The sequence below is a fragment of the Pithys albifrons genome, chromosome 9 (genome assembly GCF_047495875.1).
Source record: "Pithys albifrons albifrons isolate INPA30051 chromosome 9, PitAlb_v1, whole genome shotgun sequence".
Classification (NCBI taxonomy): domain Eukaryota; kingdom Metazoa; phylum Chordata; class Aves; order Passeriformes; family Thamnophilidae; genus Pithys; species Pithys albifrons.
In genome coordinates, this window is record NC_092466.1 from 21,209,779 (window position 1) to 21,232,989 (window position 23,211).

The window sequence follows — 23,211 nt, forward strand, 5'->3', positions numbered from 1 at the left end:
CTATTTAAGATAGACTACTTTCATGGCCAAAGTATGTGGATGAACATATCAGATCCAACTTCTGTATGGAGAAAAAAAGATATTCTGTGACCTATTCCATTGTGTGATTCTACAGACGAAGTTTTGTGAATGACCTCAAATGCAAATGTCTTGATGTTTCCTCTGAAGAGAAGTCAGACCCAGGTGTACGTAGTTCCCCTTTTGGGTGAAACTGTGAAAACTTTCTTCTTGTTTGGTAATAAAAAACAAATCTGTCTTTTGGTTTGGTTGCGGCCAGCTCCAGCATGAGTGACTAAAAGTAAGAGGATCTGTGACAGCAGCCCTCTCCCGAAGAGAAATATGGCCTGTGCCCTGCTCCAAGGACTTCATTGTTAGGATTTTAAAGGAAGTCAGGAGCTCTTAGAAGGTCTTAGTTGAATCACAGCAGACTGTGATTTTCGTAAGTCAATTCTTACAGTGCTTAGCGGGGAAAGTTTATGACCATATTTGAAATTATTTGGGTCTGGGTGTCTTCCTCTGGGAAGTACTTCTCATGTGCATTCACCAGTACTTCTAACAGCAGTGTCAGCATGCACTGAAAAACTAAGCCTAAAGTGGCTGAGCTTCAGCTTCCTAAATGCTGAATCCTGAGCTAGTGGGGCATGTGAGACAGGATACAGTGAAGGCAAATTCTCCAGAGGCTGCACGCTGGTCCTGCTCAGGCTGTGCTGTTGCCTCTAATACAGCTGTTGGCTGCGGTTTGTTTAGGGCATCATGGGAATATGACACCTCCAGAAATCACATCCTGAAACCTATTTTAATTTATATTAGTTTAGTATGAATTCTAAAATGAGGAAGCACTCATCTAGCTTTGTTGAAAACTGTGTGCTGACACTTGCTCTCTTCTTGATGGGGTATTTTTACTTCTACAGTTTCTCAATTCTGCCAAATACAGAAGGCACAAAGGTTTGCATTTGCAGGCACTCCTGTTATCTCTGGGGAAGTTTTTCAGGTTATGCAATTACTGTGCTAAGGACATGGAAATCACAGAATTATTAGGGTTGGAAAAGATCTCTGAGATGGAGTCTGACCATTAACCTAACACTGCTAAGTCCACCATTAAACCATGTCCTTAAAAACCACATCTACAAATATTTTGAACACTTGGAGGGATAGTGATCCCACCTTTTCTCTGGGCAGACTGTTCCGATGTTTGACCACCCTTTCAGTGAAGAAATTTTTCTGGTATCCAATCTGAACATCCTCTGGCTCAACTTGAAGCTGTTTCCATTTGTCCCATTGCATGTTGCCTGGGGTAAAAAAACCAAACAACCTCCACCAGTCTACAGCCTCCTTTAAGGGAGTTTTAGAGCAATAAGATCCCACCTGAGCTTCCTTCTCTCTAAATTAAACATTCTGGATCACAATGTTTCTGTAGAAACCAGCTCAGGTCTGGCAGGGTATGGTCACCAGCTGGGGTGCTGTGACCACCCTGCTACTTAATCCCTCTTGCCTGGCTTGTGATACCACACTGTGCTGTGCTGTGTGGAATCAGCAGCTGGGAGTCTGTGCCACACAGTCGCAGTCAGTGACCGTTCTCTTCCTCTTGTGTTATCAAAGCTCAGTTGACATTTCAACTGCTCATTTATTTCAACCTCATACCTATGTTGTCTCCAAACATTTCAAACTTCTTACTTTGAAAGTCCAGTGACTTTGAACTTTCTGTATCCAAGCAAACTCTTGCAGGTAAATACACAGGGAAGTTGACATCTGCCTGAAATTGCTAAGGTGAAAACTGAATGTGGCAGCAGCTGCTGAAGGAAAAGTGCAGCTTTGGCTGAGCAGAGCCCTTGTGCAGTGAAACAGGCAAAAATAAAAGATGAGTACAAGCAAACTTTGCGAAATAGGAGGGTCAGAAGTGGGTTTAAGGAATTATATGGTGAATATGGAGGACAGTTAGAAGGAAGATGAGATTTTTTTCTGGAGCTCTGTAGATCAGGAAGAGCTGCAATATTACTCCACCTAGTGAGGGCCTAACTGAGAGATACCAGAGACCACGGTGGTGAGCTTTTTCAAGAGGGAAGTGGCATAACAAGAACCATGTAAGCTGTATCATTCTCCCTCCTGTTCATGTCATGGAATTGAATTGAGTTCCTGACTGTCTTCTGTTGTACTGATGAAACCACAAATGAAACTTGAGACCGTATCGCAGAATCATTCAGGTTGGAAGAGACCTTTTGAGATCATCTAATCCAACCTGTCTGCTCAAGCATGGTCAGATAAATCAGGTTGCCCAAGGCCATGTCCAGTTGGGTTTTGAATGCCTCTGCAGGTGGACACTCTGCAGGACTTCACAACCTATCTGAGCAACTTGTTCCACTGTTTGACCACCCTCAGGAGTAACAAAGCGTTTTCTTGTGTTCCGATGGAACTTTGTGTGTTTTAGTTTGTGCACATTGCCTCTTTTCCTGTCAGTGGGCACTATGGGGAAGAGTCTGGGTACCTCTTTTTCAATCTTTCCTATCTTACCAATATAAGATCCCCCTGAGTCTTCTTTTCTCCAGGCTGAAGAGTTCCAGCTCATGCAGCCTCTCCTCTTATGAAAGATCTGTGGTCCCTTAATCATCTTTGCGGTCCTGGCTTAGACTCAAGCTGTAAAGCTAAAGCAACCTTGGAATAAGCTACTTGGAATTTAAGGTCAGGTTGGACAGATGAATAAGATGTTCTCAAGTGTGTCTCAGCCCAGAGGGATGAAGTTGCAGTATGTGGGAGAGTCCCTTCAGCCTGACACTTCTGTAATTATTTGATTGCTCACTTGCTAATAGCTGCCATTTAGGGCCAGAGACCTGAAATTCACAATGAATTTTTAAGTTTGGCAGGAACTGGCATTTGATGTTTACTTCTGGCTCTCGGTGCTCTCCGGAGGAATACATTCTGAATAGTCCTATCTCAGATAATTACATGCCAGTGGCCTTGAAGACATGAGGTAGCATGCAGTCCTCCCTCCAACTGCCTCCTTTTTATCGCTCTTTAAAGGGGAAAAATAAAGTGAATTCTTAAAATTATGTTTTTCTCTGTTATGTTGTGTTCAAACAGAAGGATATGGTTCTTTGACCCTGTTCTTTGAAGAGGAACGGGTGAGCTCTTAGTCAGCCCTCTGGGTGCTGGTGAGACCTGCTTCATTGTATGGGAGCTTGGCAGCCTGGCTGGTTCTCACTGCTTGTCAAAGAGAGGAAACTTTGACACCCTTGCTCAGGACTTAAGGTTGAGAGAACATGCTGGTAGCATGCCTTTCCTTGCAGATGCTAGTATGGGTATTAGTGCTGGAAACACAGCCTTCAGAGAGCTGGTTAAAGCAATTGGGAAAACCTCAAATAAGCCACTAAGTGATACTGAGAGAACTGCATGAACGTCCTTATCCCTATGTAGCAAATCAAGCAGTTGAAATCCTGGCTGCAGGATGGATGAATTGTTTGTCATCAATGTGTTTCATAAAGTTCCAGTTTATGCATATTAAAAGCAGTACTTCATGGCTTGTTTTTCATGATGGTATAAAATTCCAGCGGTGCTAGCATACCAGCTTTCTAAGAGAGACAGTGAAATGATAGTCCAGAAGTAGTAAAGGACAAAAACCAGTGTGGTTGGGAACCGTCCGGCAATAACAGTCTTCATGCACATCGCAAATACTATTATTTCTTTGTGTCTTGTAGTTCTGATAATCTCCTCACAGGTTACTTTACAGTAGTGTCTAAGACTAGTTGTAGGTATCTGCCAATGTGAATGGCAAGGCTTTAAAAAACCTGCTTAAAATAAGAGCCTAGTGACCATCACTGATCACTTTCAAGTCTGGAACAGTTGGAGTAATTTCTGAAAAATCTTTGCAGAAGTGTGTGGTCAAATCAAAGACGCTTTACAGAGCAGGTCTGAAGAGATCTGTGGAGCAGAATTCAGGTTGTGTCAGAGACCTCTGTTGTGCACTTGGACAGTTGTTCTGTTTCCAGGATTGCATTTTGTAGGATTTTCATGGCTGTCTGTTAGTACCTTAGAAAACTTTTGACATGATTTTCATAAGTGACTTGAGAACAACAGTGGATCTTAAGTTTCCCAGGGGGAAGTTTCATCAGTGGCATAGGCTGACCTCAGTAGGGAGTGCTGCAAAAAAAAAAAAAGTGGTCTGCCTCATTCTCCACCTTTCACCTGTCTGGAGGATCTGGTGTGGCACTGGACTGCAAGGGTGATATTCCAAGAGAGACTATTTGAAGGAGAAGGGAGGGTAGGACTGCCCTTTCAGTAGTAATGTGGTCTTAGATCTCCTGCAGTCACTTGTAGAACCACACCTTCCGTCAATCAGTGATCTCTCCTGATCAAATGTTTCTAAAACAGCTACCCAGCTCTCCGAGGTTGAATTCCAGCTTTGTAGGCTTTTATGGGAACTGTCTTTTCTGTAATGCAAGTGTTATGCATTGAGCTTAAGCTGAAGCAAGGAGGTATTGCAAGAGGAGGCACTGAATTGGCAGGTTGGATGTTCATGTTTCTTACCTGTGGCTGCTCAGGAAAACTTGAATCAGTGACAGATGTAATGCGATTCTTGGCACTCTCAAAATTCATCAGCCATGCGTATGTTTTGTCCGTATGTGTTGTCTCCTTCTGGCACAGACGGCTGAAGTGAACTATTCCAGGCTCTCTTTCTTGAGATTTTGGTCATGTACACAATTATCTGGGTGGCCAGAAACCTGCTTCTTCCTCAGAAACTCTTTCCTGTCTCTGTCCTGTTCCCATGCTCCCCAGCCAGTTCTTTAGGTTTATACACTTGATCCTGTCACAAATAGACCACTAGACCTTTGAGACCCCTCAGCAAAATTCGACATAGTAAATTACACCTTATTTCCTTAACTGAGGTTGAGAAATAGTTTATTGTAAATTTGAGCTTTACACAATGTATGAAACATGACTATGTTCTTTGTAGAATTGAAAATCTGTTTGTAGTTGTGCTGCTTGGGATGAGGGGTTTGGAGAAAAGGGAGAGTTTTACAGTGTCTTACATTTTCCTGTGTTTTGCTCTTCTCACTTGCTCCTTTTCTGCAGCTTCTTTCCATTCTGTTGAAAGGGGAAATGTTGCTACAGTATAACTCAGCTTTGAGGGCTTATCACAAGATGTTTCCCTGATGAGTGTTTATCTCCTTGGTAAAGCAGGGGCTCTGACGTTAGTATGATGAAAGATAACTTTCCCTGCTTTCCCTGACTACTTCTTGATACTCTGCCTGCTTCTTGCAAATGCAACTGGATTGCTCTCAGAGACTTTATGTCCTTGTTAGCATTTGGAAAAGGAGACTGACCAGTTGCAAGCTTTAGGTAAAAGTGGGAGCTCACTTTGAGGATCTTCCCTCTTGCTCTCAGCACACTGAGGTGAAGGTCTGAGGCCTCATGAGAACGATTTGTCTTGACTGGTCAATGGACAGAATGAGAAATATTTGCAGATGCCAGTGAGGGATTGGTCTGCACGTGCAGAACGTGTAGAGACATGGTGCTGCCCAGTTGTACCATTTGCATTATTATCTGGATGACAGAGTGATGTGGTCAGACTGCTGACTCCTTCCAAGCATTCACGTGTCCTGTGGTGTAAGGGCTGACTTGTGAGAAACCACAGCTGTGGGCTCCATGCCGATAGCCCCAGCGAAGCCAGGAGGAAATGGATGACAGAGCGAGCTGTGTGGGCTCGACAGCAGCATGCCAAAATAACTGGCTGCTTCATATTACTTTCTAAAGCTGCTAAATGGCTCTTGAAGCATATGTCCATGCCTACATTTTCTCTGGGTTTTTCTCTGGGGTGAGTTTTTGCAGGACAGCTGTGCAGGGAGCTCAGCAGGGCAGGCGAGAAGGGTATGGCACTGCTCTCTGCAGCTCAGCCACTGACACTTCTCAGAGCAGGGGCATGTTCTTCAAGGGGAAATGTGGTTGGGTTTCTTGGACCACATCTCCTCCCCTTGCTACTGGTTCTCACAAATATTTTACAGACTGTCAAGTGAGACCTGAGGTAGCCTCCATTTAAAGGGGAACAGAAAGGCAGAGCTGCAAGCTGTTGAGCTACAGCAGCTGCACATGGAGAAGCTTTATTCAGGTATTCACTTAACCTTTCTAGTAGGTCTATTGATCTCCTCAGCGATGGCCTTTCTAGCCCGGGCATCATTATAATGATATAACTGCTGTATCTGTGTGTGCAAATAGGTTGTTGTTACTCAAGTATCTTAGTGAGTGGGAAGCCTGATCTAACACTTCTTTAGAGCATGGATATTTTTGAATGTAATGGGATGGTTTTCTCTTCCAGTTCTTGCATGTTCATAAGTCAGTCAGTAGGACTTGACTGAAACTTGCAAGATGAATCATAGGATCACTGCATTGCTTATGTGGGAATTTGGTACTTTGCAATTTCAGTATTTTCTGAATGAAAAAACAGTTGAATAATTCATATCTGAAACTCTGAGTTCCTGTTCCATCAGCTGTTAATCCAATTACTGATTAACATTGCTTGCTTCTTCCTGTATTACCTAACAGCTCTGTGCTCATATATGACCTCTGGGCAGTCACCTCTGTTACAAGAATGCAGAAGTGCAAGACAGGGTCAGGCAGAACTTCTTAAAAGCCCTAGTTATTCTTTATCTGTTAATTTGTTTCTAGTATCAAATAACATCATTAAAGCAAAGACTGTGGGCTTGTTCTCTCCTTGCCCTGTCTTATGCTTGCTTACTGTAGATGTTGTAGCTGAGATCCGTTTTTCTCTGGAAAGGACCATATGTTGGACAAATGAGGTAAAAATTACCACACTAATGGTTCCATATTGGGTTGGGGGTGATACACTGAGGATGAGGATGCTGTCAAGTGTCCTTTTGTGCATATGTTAGAGGAACATTAATGTTTTGCTGTAATTTGGTCATCACTGGCTCTCATCTGCTGTGAGCCTATTCTTTCTGATTTACTCACATGGGAAATAACCAACAGAGATTACAGAGACACTATTCCAGTAATAGTTGCCTCTTCTCCTCCCCAAAAGACATGGCATCTTGCTTTGTGTATGCCAAACATCTGCTATGAGAGGTATCATATAAGGGAAGGATGAGGGACCTGTACTTTATTTTCTGCCAAGTGCAGCTGGGCAGCCTGGCACTTGCAGGTGGGAGTAGTGCATGTTCCTTTAAATGAAGTGTTCCCAAAATGTATCTGGCTCTCGCAGCTGATGAATTTGAACAGTATCTATTAAAATATTGAGTTAAGGAATGTAAAGCCTCAAGTAATTTTTTCTAATACTTGGTACTACTGTTTGAAAATCCAAAAGACCACCTTCAGTACAGCCTCCATCCTTGTGTCAAAGTAGTTGCTGAGTCAAATCTTCAAGTTTGTGTTGGTGCAGTATTAAAACCTATTTGCTAAATTACACATATTGTTTCAGGTTTGTTTAAAAATGTCAGTGTTAGTGGTGATGCCTTACTTGAACTTTAGAGCTGTAAATTTTTGGCTTCATTCTCTCTACAACAAACATTAAAGCAGCAATCTACTTGTACTCATGTGAGCAGGCTTACTTGCTATGTGGAGAGATTCACATACTTAGTTAAGTGTATGTACAGCACTACTTGTACCAAAAGTTTCATCTGAATGATTTGCTAAAGTTTTGTGGCTTAAAACTTGTCTCCTGAATGCAATGTTTGAGTTCATATAATTCCTAAAATCTCATTTTAAATGTACAGAAAATATATATTAAAAAACAAATGCATGACAAAGATTTTCATATGTCTTAAGTTGAAGTTTTTGATAATAATACTAATGATGAAGAAGTCTAGATTTAAATTCCTGGCTGACTTCTACCTTCACTGTTTGAAACTAGGAGGACATGAACTCCTAGAGGTGGCCTGCTTCATCTCTCTTGATTTGTGGAAACTTAATGTACTTGGAGTTTGAGGGATTCTGAGTAAAATCTGGACTCTTGGCAGCTTCACTGTAGGAATGCCACAGGTTAGACAACACAGTTGGTTGCTTAGGTCTTTCTCATCAGGACTGAATATTTTAAATAGAACATTTCTTGCTAATATAAAAATTCTGCCAGTCCAAATCCGATATTTTATCTAGTAAATAATTTTAACTGCTCTTTACAGCTGTGTTTTATACTAAGTAGTAAATAAAAATTGACTTGCAAAATGATGTCTTAAATCCTTGACCGCTCCACAGTTTTCCAAAGTTTGGGAAATTTTGGTCACAGGAGGCAGTTTTAAGAATATGTACTAGTCTTCTGACAAGGGGAAGTCAGTGACTTTCACCCCATGTTCTGGGAGACGATGGGAAAAACCCAGTGTGAACCATGTGAATCAAGAGGTAGAAACTAGCTAAAAAAGTGTTTTCTACTAAGTAGATGCAAAAGCATTTTTTATTTCCTTTCTCTAGTTGAGAAAAGTGTTTCCTGGGAGGGGTAAGTGATCTATAATAAACTCTGGCTAGGGTTTTTTCAACCAGTAATACCAATTCAGTTTGTTTGCACTTCCATCAATATGCATGCGGGTTTTGAGAAATGGGAATGAGAATGTTGTTTTGTACACACTTACTGTAGGCTTACATATGTTTACTTCTATTTTTGAGTCTGTTTAGGTAAAGTGCTGTTAATTTTCAAAGCAAAAGCTCTGGTAGGTTTCAGTTTCATGCTTGTGTAGATACTGGAGCTTATAGCTCTTGCTCAGGGAACAGAACCCTTTCATACTACTGCCTCATGTTGTATTTTTTGATGCAATAAAAACCTTGGAAGTTGGGGTGAGCAACATAAGCAGGATTGAGGAAACTAAAGATGCTACTAAAATGACAGAAAAGTTGGTTTTCATCATGTACTTTGGGAAAGAAAGACTAAAGGCTGCTATTCATCCCACAGTGTATCAGGGTGCAGCTGGAGTCAGATGAGTCCACTTGCCTGTCATTCGTATATTAAACATTCACATACTAGTTTTCCTATATAACGAGAGAGAGGACTATCCACCTTAGTGAAGAGTGGTATTGTTGTTTGTTTCATAAGCATATTCAGTGCTATTCTACCACTTTTATGTCTTTGTGAATTTTTCCCGGAAATCCTCTCAAGGGGAAAAAAAGAGGAAGCTCTGCAGTTTCCCTTTCTTCAACTAGATCCTCTTTTCTCTTTGAGAGAAATGGCAAGTTCCACCCCACTATCCCCCTGGCTGTTTCTCAGGATGAATGTGTGTGATAGGCATTTTCAGCAAAGGGGAGTGATGTAACAGGTCTCTGTATGCTTTATTTTAGACTCGGGCTGTGACTCTGTGACTGATACAGAAACAGAAGACGAGAAGAATCCAGCTTATTCCCACAGACTTGCCATGAGTGAAGAACACGGGTCATCCAAGAGCACTGGGGACCATCCAGTGGTGCAGCCTGATCGCATACAGTGTGGGGTACTGTATGTCCACTCCTTGGGCTATGTTCTTACTGTGTACTGGTGCAACCCATTGTGCTGTTCTGTATTGGTCAGTTTTACAGGCCTGGGAATTAGTCCTTCCCTTTAAACCCTCTGTCCTCACTGTCTCTGTTTCATGAGCTTGGTTCCCTAGGCCCAGGAATAGCTTGGTAACATGTGGTATTCAGTGCAGTCTAGGCTGCAATGTCACTGATTGGCAGTCTCGTTAACATGGCTGCTTGGCTGGTGTGCCGTGAGGCAGGTTCACACTCCTCCCTTCCTCCTTTCTGGTGGCAAGTGGAGTAAGGTGATTGTAGTGAACCAATTAACTGCACAGCCTGCAGTATAAGGTGACAGTTCTGGTCTGTGCCTCACAAGTGACTCTGAAGATCTTGGATCATGGCTTCTAGTCTGAAATACAGCACTTCTTAGCATAGCATGTCCTCAGATGGCACGAGTTTAAGTTCCTTCTTGTGTTCCTGTTTAAAATGTAGCTGTGCTGCTTGAGTGAAGAGACTGACAGAGTTGAAAATAAATAATTTTACAAATCCAGCTTTAATCTATTTATAAATCTATCTGGCACATCTGGAGTTTGAGTTTAATGCATGTACCTATGCAAGTGCAAGCTGTAAAAAAAGCCACATGCCCAGTTAGTCCATGACTGCAAGATGCTCCTGAAAAACATCAGGCTTGTGAAAATGACAGATGGTAATTCATGTGTTAGTTGCAATGACAGCAAAATCCCTAGAAAATGGACTTCACAATGTCAGTGTTTTTATGTTGTTGAACTTGTGTGTTGTAATGCTTTTTCTCATAGGTGCAAACAACGATTTATATTATCATGAAATGTAAACTAGATGGTGAAATGAAAACTGAAGTTGAATTCTGTCCAGAGAATGCATTCTCTGTGCGTGTGCTGGCTGAGATGGAGAATGAGTACACCATCTCTGTGAAGGCTCCAAGTAAGCTGGACTGAGATTTCCCATACCTCCTTCCTCCATTGCTTCCTTTCTGTCTCAACCTGCCTGTCCTGAGAAGTGTTAGAGGGATAAGGGTAAAGGCTGCAATACAGAAAAACTTGAGGCCAGAAAATCTTGAACTAGCATTGTCATCTGTGATACTTTTGTGATGAGGAACTGAGGGAGACTGCTTGGGGGCTCTGGTTTCCCCTCAGTAGCAGGAGGGTTGCATTGTGGAAACACCTTACTGGGAGTTTGGAGAGCAGACTGCAGCCTGTAAAGCACTTTGAACTTAACTCTGTGTGATGACCACCACCATGTTAGCATTGGCAGGGTATCAAGAGAAGGTAAGTGCCAGTAAAGAATTGCATGACTGTAACAGCTTAATGTGTAATGATCACTGTGATCAGAACTGAAACTATTTTGTCTTGCCTTTTAATTTAGATATGTTCTGTTACTAGATATTTACATTTACAAAATTGAAGGTTGTCTAAACTTTAGGTTCACAAAACCTTAGGGCCACGATTTCAGAGCCTTAAAGATTGATGATGGTTTCCCAGTATTATTTTATTTAATCTACTTTAGTTTGTCCTCTTGAAGAGTCATTGTTCCAACTCTGAGAACAGAGACTAATAGTCATTATTGCAACTCCCATAAAGTCAGTGATGTGGGTTGATTGAAAGAAGGTGACCTCACCCACATATAAAGGTTCAATTTAATCTGTCTTAAATTGAGACTTATAATATAAACACAGACCTGGAAACTAGCTTGTATTTGAATTATAAACATGACCTTCACACGATGGAGTGTACAATCTAAGCTCTGTAGCTTCTAACAGTATAAGAAGTAAGTTTCTTGTGTGACTGTGACTGTTTCATAATTTCCTGAGTTGTAACAAGGAAAGACTAATTTCAGTGGGATTCAAAATATCTGTTTCAAAGAGGAAGTCCAGACCTATGAATGTACACTAGTCAAAATATCAAGAATCTTCTAAATTGCAGGTGGAAGAAAATACTGTGCATGGGTAAAGTTGCAAAGCTGGAATTCTTTTAAATTTATCTTATTCAGAGGCTAGTGAGGCTGACAGAGGTTGCAGAATCCTCACTGACTTTTCAGATTTCTCTCCTTTCCACAGCTTTTGTATTTTAAGGCACAGCTTTAAAGACAGAGAAAGCCACAGATGGAGGGATGTGAGGTTTTCTAGTTTGAAGTGAAGTACTGCTTACATCAGCGGTCCAGTCTGCTGTTAGCAGAGGACCTAGTAGGTCCCAGGCTATGTGCATTGACTTAGCTATAAAGAACTGTATCCATCTGGCAGTATATCCAAACTCCTATCCTCACAGTATTTGGTGCAAACTCATGGCCATTGTTTGTTACTAATGTTGATTTCTGCTCTTTCTTTTCAAAGATTTGACTTCTGGGACAGTGCCTTTGCAGATATATTCAGGGGACTTGATGGTGGGAGAAACAAGTGTCACTTACCACACCGATATGGAGGAAATCAGCAGCCTGTTGGCTAATGCAGCCAACCCTGTACAGTTCATGTGCCAGGTAATGACTTTAGCAAACAGCTGCTTTGGAAACCTGCTTCCAGAGGCTAAGACAAGTGGGCATAAGCAGAAGTGCTTGCCATGAAGTAGCTCTTTGAAAATGAAGAAATGCAGGGTTATTTAGGGATTATCATATAACCTTAACATCCCCTTTTAGCAAAAGCGTAGGTGCTTTTTCTGTCTCTGGAGCACGTAGCTGGCTAAGGTGAGTCAGGTTATCCAACTAACAAAAAAATGCAGTCAATCAACACTCACATGTAGTCCTTGATGACTTGAAATGTTTGGAATGACAGAACTTGGTATGACAGAAAGTTCTATAGGGAAATAAATTGTTTGGGAATTTGTACCTAAGGGTTCTTGAAAAAGATGTGAATAGAAGCAAAGGTTCATATCTGATGGAGCAGAGTAATATAAAATCATTTGTTTACTCTTAAGACTTCTTTAATAAAAACACTCCTCAGTTTTCATACTGTATTTTGCTCAGTTGGAGTTTCTGAATGCTATTAGAATGGTAAAGCTTGCACAAACAAGTTCTCAGATGTGTTGCCTTGCTGCCTGCCTGCATGTCCCTGACAGACCATGTAGGAGAAGCCTACAGATAGTTTTGTTAGTCACCAGTATACCTGGGGCAGGGAAAACTGTGTTCCTTTTACATTTTAGTTCAAGCTGTGGAGCAGCTGGTACTGGCTGATGCCTCTGCTTGGGGAGCGGACATGCTTCCCAGTGGGTGAGAACCAGTTCAAAAGCCAAACCCAGAGTTTACACCACAGTAATTAAACATGGACTAGTACATACTAAAGTAGGAGTGACACTTCACTGGAACAGTTTCAAAAGTAAGATTATGCCTGTCAAGGAAGTAGGAGATAACAGTTTTCTGTGCTGCAGTTTCTTGAGTGACTTTCTCATTGTGCTCTGTCTTGTTGAGGAGTGTATGGTTCTCATCTGGTCAGTTTAACGATACTCTGTTTTGGGACCAGCAAGCTATTCACGTTCTTTGCTCGACCTGAACATTTTTATCTTCTATGTTCATACCTACTATTTTCTGATTGTGCTAAATAGTAAAAAGACCATATAAATTTCACTTTAACTGAATCTCCAGACTCCGCCAAATAAAATGGCTTTCCATTTATCCCTAGGCCTTTAAAATCGTGCCATACAGCATAGAAGCACTGGACAAACTGTTGACTGAGTCACTCAAGAAGAACATTCCTGCCAGTGGTTTACACCTGTTTGGCATCAACCAGCTGGAAGAAGAAGATATGACAGCAAGTAAGCTGAAAGATTTTTGGTTGATTTTTAAATTTTGTGTCAGTTGTTTTACCTTGAAGCACCTTAACAATGCAGTATCTGGTCCCTTCACAGGCTGTTTCAAAAATCTTGGGTCTCAGCCAGGAAGCTAAGTTTCTGGTGATTTCTCTATTAATTTCTATAGAAAGGGGATTGCCATTTGAGTCAGGTGACCCTTTTTTTGTTAGATGCATCAGTCTCACTTCCCTGTACTGCAATAGATGCAGCTGTGTAGACAGGTTCAAATACAACCAGAGTGAAAAGGTGATGCTTCCCAAATGTTTCCTGTATTTTCTCCCTTGTTATTCTCTCAGTCCCATGTGGCATTTTTCCAAGGCCCAGTCCTTTTCCTCCAACCCCATAATGCTAGTCTAAGGTGCACAGTGAGCACTCAGCAGTTAGGTTGGTATGCAGTCTTACTGGAATAATGATCTAAGAGGTCCTTGCAAACCTTTGATTCTACATGCATTAAGCTATTACAGTGCCATATTCCCCATTAAAGGTTACAGGATTTAAGCCTGGAGATGCACAGGATACCTCAGTTTATTTGTGCAGTTATCTCCATTTTGAAACTGCACATAGGCTTTTTAAGGGATTTCACACCTGCTTTGTTCTGTCTGCTAGGACTTTTGTTTCTCACCTACTGTCTCTGTTGCTATTAGAGAAAAACTTAGAATCTAACGGGCTCCCATTCTTACAGATCAGAGGGATGAGGAGTTGCCAACACTGCTTCATTTCTCTGCAAAATATGGGCTGAAGAATCTCACTGCCTTGCTGCTTACATGCCCTGGAGCGCTGCAGGCCTACAGCGTAGCCAACAAGTATGGCCACTACCCAAACACCATAGCAGAAAAGCATGGCTTTAAGGATCTGCGCCAGTTCATTGATGAATATGTGGTAAGAGGAAGCAACAGTCTTTCTGCCTTGTCCCACAGTGAGTGTGGGCAGTGGCACTGAGCTTGGCACGTAGTGTCGCGGGAGTGATGGTGTGATAAAGTGTACAGTGGGGTGTGTGGGGTGTAGAGCACAGACATCCAGTCACACTGAAGGCTTCCAGTCTGTCAGGTTAGGTGCATCTCAGGACATTCCTGAGGCTTTTGCACAGAGCAAGTAAGATGTAAGCAGAGTGCCACGCTGGCTTTCCTTATCATCCATCCTTCTAATGAAGTTTCTGTAGGGATGTGGTTGGTTACTCGTCTAAAGTTTGATCTACAGCCCTTTCATCTTGCTTACCTTAGGTACTAATATGGGAACAGAATATATTTGGAAAGATAGAATTTAAGGTGTATTGGAGGATTGCTTATTAGCTCGTTCATAGCTGATCTGTGTAGTCAACCTTCTCCACTTCATATCACTGCATTGATATAGCTGTTTGTTCCCTATTTGTTCTATCTGGGATTCCAATTCACAATTGAGTTCTCTTTGAGGTAACCCCATCCCCAGAAAACAGCACTCTGACTTGTCCAGATTATGACATGAACCTGAATCCAGCTGCACCAAGCAATTGCTTCTATGGGGTACTTGGCATGCATGGAGTTTATTCTTTCTTTTCCATTTGAGCTGTTTCAAGCCCATATGCTTCAAAATAACAAGAAGCTCCTTGAGTCAGATGATATGAACTCTATTTGCCTTTGCTTTCATTTGAAAAGTTGTGTGTATTTGTCCTTAAAAATTGTCAGAATGGAGAGTGATAGATCTGCAAGACTTAATGTGGTCGTGCCAGCAAATTACACTAGTGTTTAAAACCTATTTAGGAGGAGTGTGTGGTGCTTGGATCTGGGGCTTGTTTCTTGACATAAGCATGAATTTGGGGTTATACATTAGAGCTTAATAAAAGTCATTCCATGTTCTGAGATCAGAAGGGCTGCAGAAATTGTTAATTGTGTGATCCAAGTCTTTGCATTGGGGTAAATGAGAGATGTGCAGGAAGTGTTTCCAACCTCATATTGCAGTACTGTGCTCCTCCCAAATTCTCTCCACCAGCACAGTGACAGCTGTGTTGAGTAGGTCTTGCTTACTGACTGTCAAGCTGTGCAGCACAGTACCCGAGCACACAAATCATGTGCACTAGTGTGACCACTGCAAGGTAGTGACTAGAATCACTACTAGAATGGATATCTGAAAATCCCCGTAAAACCATTTACTTACCTGATTTTCCTCTCTGACAGAGGTTCCTCTGCACCTCTGTAGAGCATTGTATGAGCTTACTGGCCTGGCTCATTTTGACTGTGGAGGAAAGCAAGTTTTGACACACATGCCCTGTTGATTGAGGGCCCATGAGCTGGCATTTGTGCATGGAAGAATATCTTGTATTGTGACTGGTTAAGATGGCTGTGCTTGTGACACAGTTGGAACTTGGGGATAAGATGGAATGAAGCTTTACATTTTGCTCCTGTGTGTTTGGTAGAGATCTGCATTCCCCCTGTGCTCCATGTTGCAGATATCTGAGAAAGGCTTCTGTTATCCTGTGAATTGGAAGTTGCCTGTATTACGTGAGCAGCTGCCTGCTGTGAGGTTTCCTGTTAATATCACAGAAAAGGGTCTTTGTACTCCCTCTTTGGGTGTTACATGCTGCTGCTAATGGCCAAGAAACTGAAACTGAATATACATCAAAGCTAAAACTTTGCTATCAAGTGCTCTACATGTGGCAAGCTTTCCCCCTTACGGTTAGCTACGCTTGCCCCAAAATAGCCTTTGACAGGCATTTGTATTTTTAGAATGAGCTATGCTTTTGTTCCGGGAGTTTGCAGACATTGGGCAGGACATGAAATTGAAGGGGTGAAAGGCTGTAACAGCTATTCAGAATGTGTCAGCACCAACTTGTTTCACCTTCCTTACCTATTACTACAACACAGAACTTGAAGGCTGGGCCCAGACAGCTGTCGTGGGGATTTAATTCATTTGAGAAGCCTTAATCTTTGGGAATGGGCTACCTTAAGAGGGTTTTTTCCGTCAGTGGTGGGAGAGTGAAGTATCTTATGCCTGCTTTGATTCTCCATATTCTTTATTTAAATGAGACTTGAACTTTTTTTTCTTGCCCTCCTTCCTCTCCAGGAAACTGCAGATATGCTGAAGACTCACATTAAGGAAGAGCTGATGCAAGGCGAGGAGGATGAGTCTGTTTATGAGTCCATGGCTCATCTGTCCACTGACCTGTTAATGAAATGTTCATTGAATCCTGGCTCCGATGAAGAGCTTTACGAATCCATGGCTGGATTTGTCCCTGGTCCTCCAGAAGATCTTTGTATGTATATTCATAGAATCGCAGAATGATAGGATGATCTGGGTTAGAAGGTACCTCGTCCAACCCCCCTGCAATGAGCAGAGGCATCTTCAACCACATCATTTGCTCAGAGCTCCCATCTCTCTTAGGCACAGTAGTGCCTCAGCCACAGCTTGTCTGCTCTCACCACAAGGAAACTGAGCTCCAGTTATAATATTGGCTGGCTGATAAAATTGTTCTATACCTTTTTTTTTTGATTGCTAGTGTACAAGATCTAGAGCTGTTGCCTCCATGTTTTGAGGACTCCTTGAACCCTGAGCAAGTAAATTAGCATAAAGAAGACACTAAATTTTCTACCATGTCCTGCTTCTCCATCCTGAGAACCAGGGGAGGGGCCTGGGGGCACTCTGACTTACAGACACCAACAGAAAAGGTGTGATTTTACTGACAACTGGGAAACTGAAAATCAAGAGCTGAGCTTTAGCTCAACAACTTGAAAGCAAAAGGAAGGAAACATCTAGAAATATGTGTACTGACAAGATTATAACTAATTCTAATCTGGTTGGTTTTTTGCTAAAAATACAGAGTTAATTCTGATAAATATGCAGATGTTGAACTTTTTCACCATTCTATTAATATTCAGAGAGGCCAATTGCAAATGTCAAGTTAAGTACCTATGTTAAGCAATTGTAAATTTGCTGTTCTTACTTACCTGCCTATTTGATCTGACTTCTTCCATGATGTATTTGGTGATTCCCATGATGAGCAGAGAATCTACGTTCTTATAATTTAAGTACCTCCATAAGGACTGTTAGTGTTTCTACAGGTTTTAAGCGTGCTGCCTCCAGGGAAAAGTTTTCTTTCTGAAATACTTTTTCTTATAGGCTCTACTGGTCCTGGACTATTTTTTCTCTGTTTTAGATTAAATGGTACTATAAAACACATTTTCCTTGTTTATGGAGTCCAGAAGACTCTGTCGATTCTTTGCCTGAAATCATCAAGTCTTCTCTGCAAAGTTTTGTTTGGTCACTGCAGGGATAGTTTTCCTACCAAAGCCAGGATAATTCTGCGTTCAGGTGGAGATAAGCAGTAAATCGGGTTGGACTTGTAAGGAACAAAGCTGCTGTTGTTTGCAGTAATGGGGGAGAGAGTTTCTAGGTGTGTTTGCAAGCTCTGCCTGCAATGAGTACACGGCTGAATGAGGTTGATTGACTAAGCCTGTGGAGGGGGAAAAAACATGCTTTAAATTACTAAGCCCAGCTTGTCTTCTTTCAGTCCTGAAATACCCATATGTCCTAGAAACTGTGCAGGGGATATTCCTTTCTTTCATGTATGCAAATCGAGCTCCCTGTAATTTAGCACTTTGAACTGGACTCTGAAAAGTCTCATTTTCCTGCTTCTTCTGGAGTTTTAGGATGTTGCCTCTGCACACGCAGGTCTGCTGCCTTCTAGTCAGGAGTCTTTTATGGAAATTCTCTGGTTTTCCTGTGTAGTTTGTTAGTCTTTGCCTGAAGAATATTTACAGCTTGTCTGAACAGTGCTTAAAATCTACCTGTATTGTAACAGGTAAGTTTAAATTGGCACAATTTGTGATACTTCGATTGGTTCTCTCAAAGTAAAGGTGTTTCATTATAATTTAGAATACCAGCACACAGGAAAACCCCCACTGAAATTAATGGGAGTGCTGGTTGATTTAGAACTGCCATCACAAAGAAAGGATTCAAGCTTTTGTAGTGACTTAAAGGTTTGTGAGGATGAAAAACTCACTAAGAAATCAAATCTAACTTCTACTGAGGTACTTTCTCCAGGACATACCCTTGTGTGAGTAGATATGGCAGTGGGGTAGGGGGCAATACCTGGGCTATTTAAAGTGTAATCATACTGTGTCAGTGTGCCTGTTTATTTGGTCAAGATGGGCTTCCACCACAGTTTTTCAGAGACTGATCAAAGGAAGCTTAGGTGCCACAGGGTCAATTTGTCTGGCAGGAACTGGTTTGAGAATAAGGTAACACAGGACTGGAGCCATTTAATGAGTTAAAAGGACTAGCAAATACTTGGATACCAGAGTGTTCTGTTGTATTTGTCATCCCACTTCTGATTTTAGAATGCACTTCAATATTTTTTTTCTCTCTGCATTTGTTCTTGGGAAAACATTTTCAGAGAAAGTGCAGAAGCTGTGCAAGGGCCCAGTTTTGCTTAGACTGATGCTGCTTAAGTTGCGCACACCTGTGTTGAATTACTAGTTGTGCCTTAAGTTTTGGAAAAATTGATGGAATTAAAAAAAAAAATAGAAAAGGTTTTGTTCATCTACAGAACACTCCCTCCCCTTCTGCTTGAGGGGAGCATTGTTTGCCAGGTAGGTCTTAATGCCCTGAGCAGTGTAAATCATAAAGTACTCCTGAACACAACAGTGGGACCTTACTAGCTCCTGCTCTTATCTAATTTGCTGTTCTTTATTAATAAGCTTGAATTGCCTTATTTTTTTTAATCATTATTCTAATTGTTCCTGCTTCAGACGACCACTTTCCTCACACTTCACTCCTACTACACTTCTGAAATACCTGTACAGTCAAACATAATTTTTGAGAATTTGCTTCAGGTTGGTGCAGGTTGCAGGTAAATGGAATTTAGCTGACTGAACAGCAAAAAGGAAGGGTTGCCTCCATCATATCGAGCTGGTAGTATGAACTACAGCATCAGATAAAGTGCTTTACTTTTTCTGATTTCCTTTCACCAGCACCTCCTGCTGATTTTTGCAAAGCAGTATTTAGAGAGGGCTGGAGTTGTGCACAGGAGGGACTCTGAGAGCAAGGCCACTTCAAAGTGCTGAGAACTTGTTTGTTTTGTGTGAGAGTTAAACAGTCTGGTTTGTGTGGTGTTAGACTGTTTTACTTAGGAACAGAGTTAGGTTATATTCCCACTGTCCAAGATCTGACAGTGACAGTAGCTGAGGGCTGTTTGAAACATCTGGACTCATAGCACTCTTTCCATATTTATGAACTGTGTAGACAATCAGATTCTAGATAGTATGAGTTTCATGCAGAGATTTAATCCTTTGTCCTAGACAGTTTCCAGACTAAAAGCTATTGTCTTGTAATTTGCATACCTCCAATACCTAAAGAATAAATAAGTTGTGATGCTCTTATTCTGCTCTCTTCCATATATTCTCCCTCCTCCACCAATTTATTCTCTTGAGACCAAACTTTCAGCACTGTTCTCATTGATTTTTATTTTTGTCTTAGTTAATGCAAGAAACAGTAACCTTGTCATCCTTGAGCAAGCTGAGAGAATTGTGCACAAATATATAAATGCTTATAAAGTTATGAGTTGTGATTTATGCCAACACATTGAATCTTTTGTCTTGCATAATGAAGCACTGATCTCTGTAAAGAGGTAGCTTGCTTTATTGCAAGAATACCTGGCCCTTAGTGTTTACAAATGTTTACAGGCGGAAGAGTGTTACTTTTTTCTAAAGGGTGCCCGCACATTGTTATTTTAGCTGTTGTGAAGGGTCTGTAGGTCATAACTTACCCTCTGTATGTCTATTTGCAGGTTGGTTGAACTCCCTTCTGAAGCTTTAAGCCCCACAAAGGGAAACAGAAACTCTTTGAATAAATATCTTTTAGCTACTAAATTCTGACTTCTGGGAACTGCTTCACCCTCTTCCTGCTAACCCTTCAGACCAACTTTCCCCAGTAGCCTCAGGAAAATCTGTGGACCTTTCCTGTAACACCCATTTGTGTGTGCCATCTTCTTGTCACCTCTGTCTCACTAGCCTGTTCTTGCAGCAAGTGGAACAGAAGGTGTCACTGACCAATTCAAAACCTTTCAGTTACAGTATATGGATGGATGAGGTGTTAGGTCTCTGTATGCAACAGGCCTGTATGCGAGAGGGTAGTGAAGTGACAGTCTAGTCTTTGAGGAGAACTAGTTAGCTGATAAATTTAACTATATTGACAATGAGATAGAAAACAAAACCTGCAATACCCTGTTGCACTGATGGTTTGGTAATCCTGCAGAGCAGAGCCAAAACTGGGAAGACACTGTTTCCTCCACAGAGAGTGAAAGGAACTTTTTCATACCTGTCACGTTCTGTTCAGCCTCCAAACCCATAAAGTAGTGGCTTTCCTCTGAGCCTGTGTTTGCTACAAGTTCATTTCTAGGTGCTATGTTCAAAATAATCAAGCTGGCTGTAAGGTAGAAATACTGCTCCACAAAAAACTTCAGGTCTATAGTGCTGATTCTTTAGGATACTCAAATGTCAAATCTGTGCTTTCATGTGACACTTACGTGAACTTTACATATTGTTGATGGTGAGAAGATTAGCTGCAGCAGCATGCAAGGTGGCAATGAGCACAGAGCTCTTAAGAAGCTGCTGGTGTGGTTAATCCACACAGCATGCAGCAGTGTGGTGTATATGCTAGAGCTTTTCCTGGGAGGTTAAATCGAGGTTGAGTGCATTCATGACTGCCAGTGAGTCCTTTGGCAATCGCTGGTTTAAAAAAAAACTCACAAAAAAACCCCAACAAAGATCTTGCTAGCACATTCTTTTCCCTTTTTTTCCATAATCTCTTCAGCTTTGCAGGGGAAAAAAAAGAAATATTGGAAAATATAAAAATAGATTTATAAATAATATTTCATATTCTCGCATGTAACCCAAACCATCTATTTTACATAGCAGTAGAATAGTGACACAGTAATAGATATGCCTCAACAGTTCACTTATTAATCACTCTTGTTTTTAATATCATTAGGAGCATGGTTACCTAACATTTTATTTTTAAGGCTACAGTAAAGTTGGCCCTTTTTAAAAAAAAATCATAATTCTTCATGTTAAAACACTGAGTTAACAACATACCGTTTGCTGTCACTCCTTTTTCAACACTGGATTATCATTTGATCCTTTAAACACCTTCCACTCCAACTAATTAACTAAGCCAACTGTTTTGACTTTTATCCAATAAACAAAACAAACACTATTTTATATGTCACAAGAAAATTGTCTTTAATGTCTTGTGTTGTGAGATCACAGGTTTCCTCTTGGGAGCACCGTGCATAGGCCAAAACTTTCACCTGGCCATCACACTCGCAGTAACAGCCAATATTCAGTGCCTGCTTGAAGCCTTGTCAGAACTTCTCAACAGCAATGTTAGTCACCCTCAAGTGTCAGCATCAGGCAGACGGAGATGATTTGTGCAGAGTGGACCAAACACAGCAACTTAAAAGCCTTTTTTGACAAAAATGTTTGATCAGTTGCCCAGCTTCTTCTTAGATTGTCACCATAAACCAAAGGTCCAGTCAAAAATACCACAGCAGTATATTATGTTATATTATGTTATATTATATTATGTTATATTATGTTATGTTATATTATGTTATATTCTTCTGATTTTTTTTTCTCAGATGTAGAGATGCTTCAGTGCAAACCAGACACTCCAGTTGCTGGAGATGAAGTTTCTCTAACTACAAAAGACTCAATGCTGCGCAAGTTTTTAGAAGGTGAGACCTGTTTGGAGGGAGGGGTGGCAGCAGCACAGTTAGAACAGTTAAATAGAACTTGAGAATTCTCCTCAATCTTTTAAGGATAGGAAATAGTCTGCACTGTTTGCTTGTTTCAGACAAAGGAACAATCCTCTTTAGTACTTTGTAGACTATCACAAGTAGTTTTTGGAAACCAGTGCTCTGTTTGATTTGTTAACTATTATAGTATGTTAATTAACTGGAATTAATTAAATCAACTGTTCGTCAAGTTCTTAAAAAAAGTTAGGAGGTTTTTCACTATTTCTTCAGCAAAACAGATGGTACAGTTTTAGTGGCAAACAGTTACATGCTACTGGATGTTAATGACTTTGTCAAGTCCTGTCTTGAATGGCTTTGGCACATTTAAGTCACTGCAAAGCTGGTGGGTTTTTTGCCTGTGAAATGGCCAGCTCGGTAGGAATGTGGTGCATAATGCACCTGGAGGGATCCAGTGTTCATGGAAGTGACCGGGTTGTTATTCTTACAAACTCTGCTCTGTTGTAGGAGGTAGCATGGACATGTCAAATTCAGAGGAAGGAGTTTATGAGCGGTGTGGTGAAGGTGTGTACTGCCCAGTGGAACAAGACACTTTTCCACAGGAAATGGCTAACAGACCTCCAGTTCCTGTTCCAAGACCAGAGTCTAGCTCTCCACAGCCAGACAATGAGCTGTACATCTCCAAAAGTGAGTTGGGACCAGTGGAAATGTAGACTAGTCAACTGTAGTATGGCATTCATGTGGGCTTCAGTTGCCAAATAGATGCCAAGAAAGCCTATGCTTTTTGAGATCCCTGTAGTATTTTACTCTGGAGTTAATTACCTTTAGGATCCAATTTCGTATGTTTTCCATCTTCTCCCTACTCTGAAAATGCAGGGATGTTGTATCTCAAGATCATGGCCTGAGCTTGCTTTTAATGAAGGCAGGAGGATGACAGATTACCCCCAAACGGTATAAACAAATCCAACTAAATTGAAAAGATCCTGATATTATAAGGACACAATCAAGCTAATAAATGGAGACATTGCTGCTCTGTAATAGTATCATTGATTCAATTGCATTTGTATAGGACATGATTTTATACCTCCATACTTCCCTCTGAGGTGGGATTTAATTGAAATTGAAGATTGTGCCTCTTAAGTTTGCTAGGCAGTTTTGGAAGTCTTCATCATATCTCACAAACATTCTAACAAGAACAACAGTAACATGTGAGAGAGGAATTTCAGTGACTTCTCCTTCCCCCCATGACAGGACTAT

General features: G+C 41.2%; 1 protein-coding gene across 2 annotated transcripts in view; it reads left to right on the plus strand.

Annotated features, from left to right (window-relative positions):
- Nucleotides 1–23,211, plus strand: part of PIK3AP1 (phosphoinositide-3-kinase adaptor protein 1) — a 38,460-nt gene that overhangs the window by 8,442 nt on the left and 6,807 nt on the right. The window contains exons 1-9 of one of the 2 annotated variants that reach the window (XM_071564006.1): nucleotides 6,025–6,097; nucleotides 9,268–9,416; nucleotides 10,236–10,380; nucleotides 11,786–11,928; nucleotides 13,064–13,196; nucleotides 13,915–14,111; nucleotides 16,269–16,458; nucleotides 21,841–21,936; nucleotides 22,462–22,641. In XM_071564006.1, the coding sequence (XP_071420107.1) occupies nucleotides 6,079–6,097; nucleotides 9,268–9,416; nucleotides 10,236–10,380; nucleotides 11,786–11,928; nucleotides 13,064–13,196; nucleotides 13,915–14,111; nucleotides 16,269–16,458; nucleotides 21,841–21,936; nucleotides 22,462–22,641 (1,252 nt within the window). In that variant the 5' untranslated portion in view covers nucleotides 6,025–6,078. Of the gene's footprint in view, nucleotides 1–6,024; nucleotides 6,098–9,267; nucleotides 9,417–10,235; nucleotides 10,381–11,785; nucleotides 11,929–13,063; nucleotides 13,197–13,914; nucleotides 14,112–16,268; nucleotides 16,459–21,840; nucleotides 21,937–22,461; nucleotides 22,642–23,211 lie in introns of those variants that run through there. The other variant, XM_071564005.1, reaches the window with a different exon arrangement.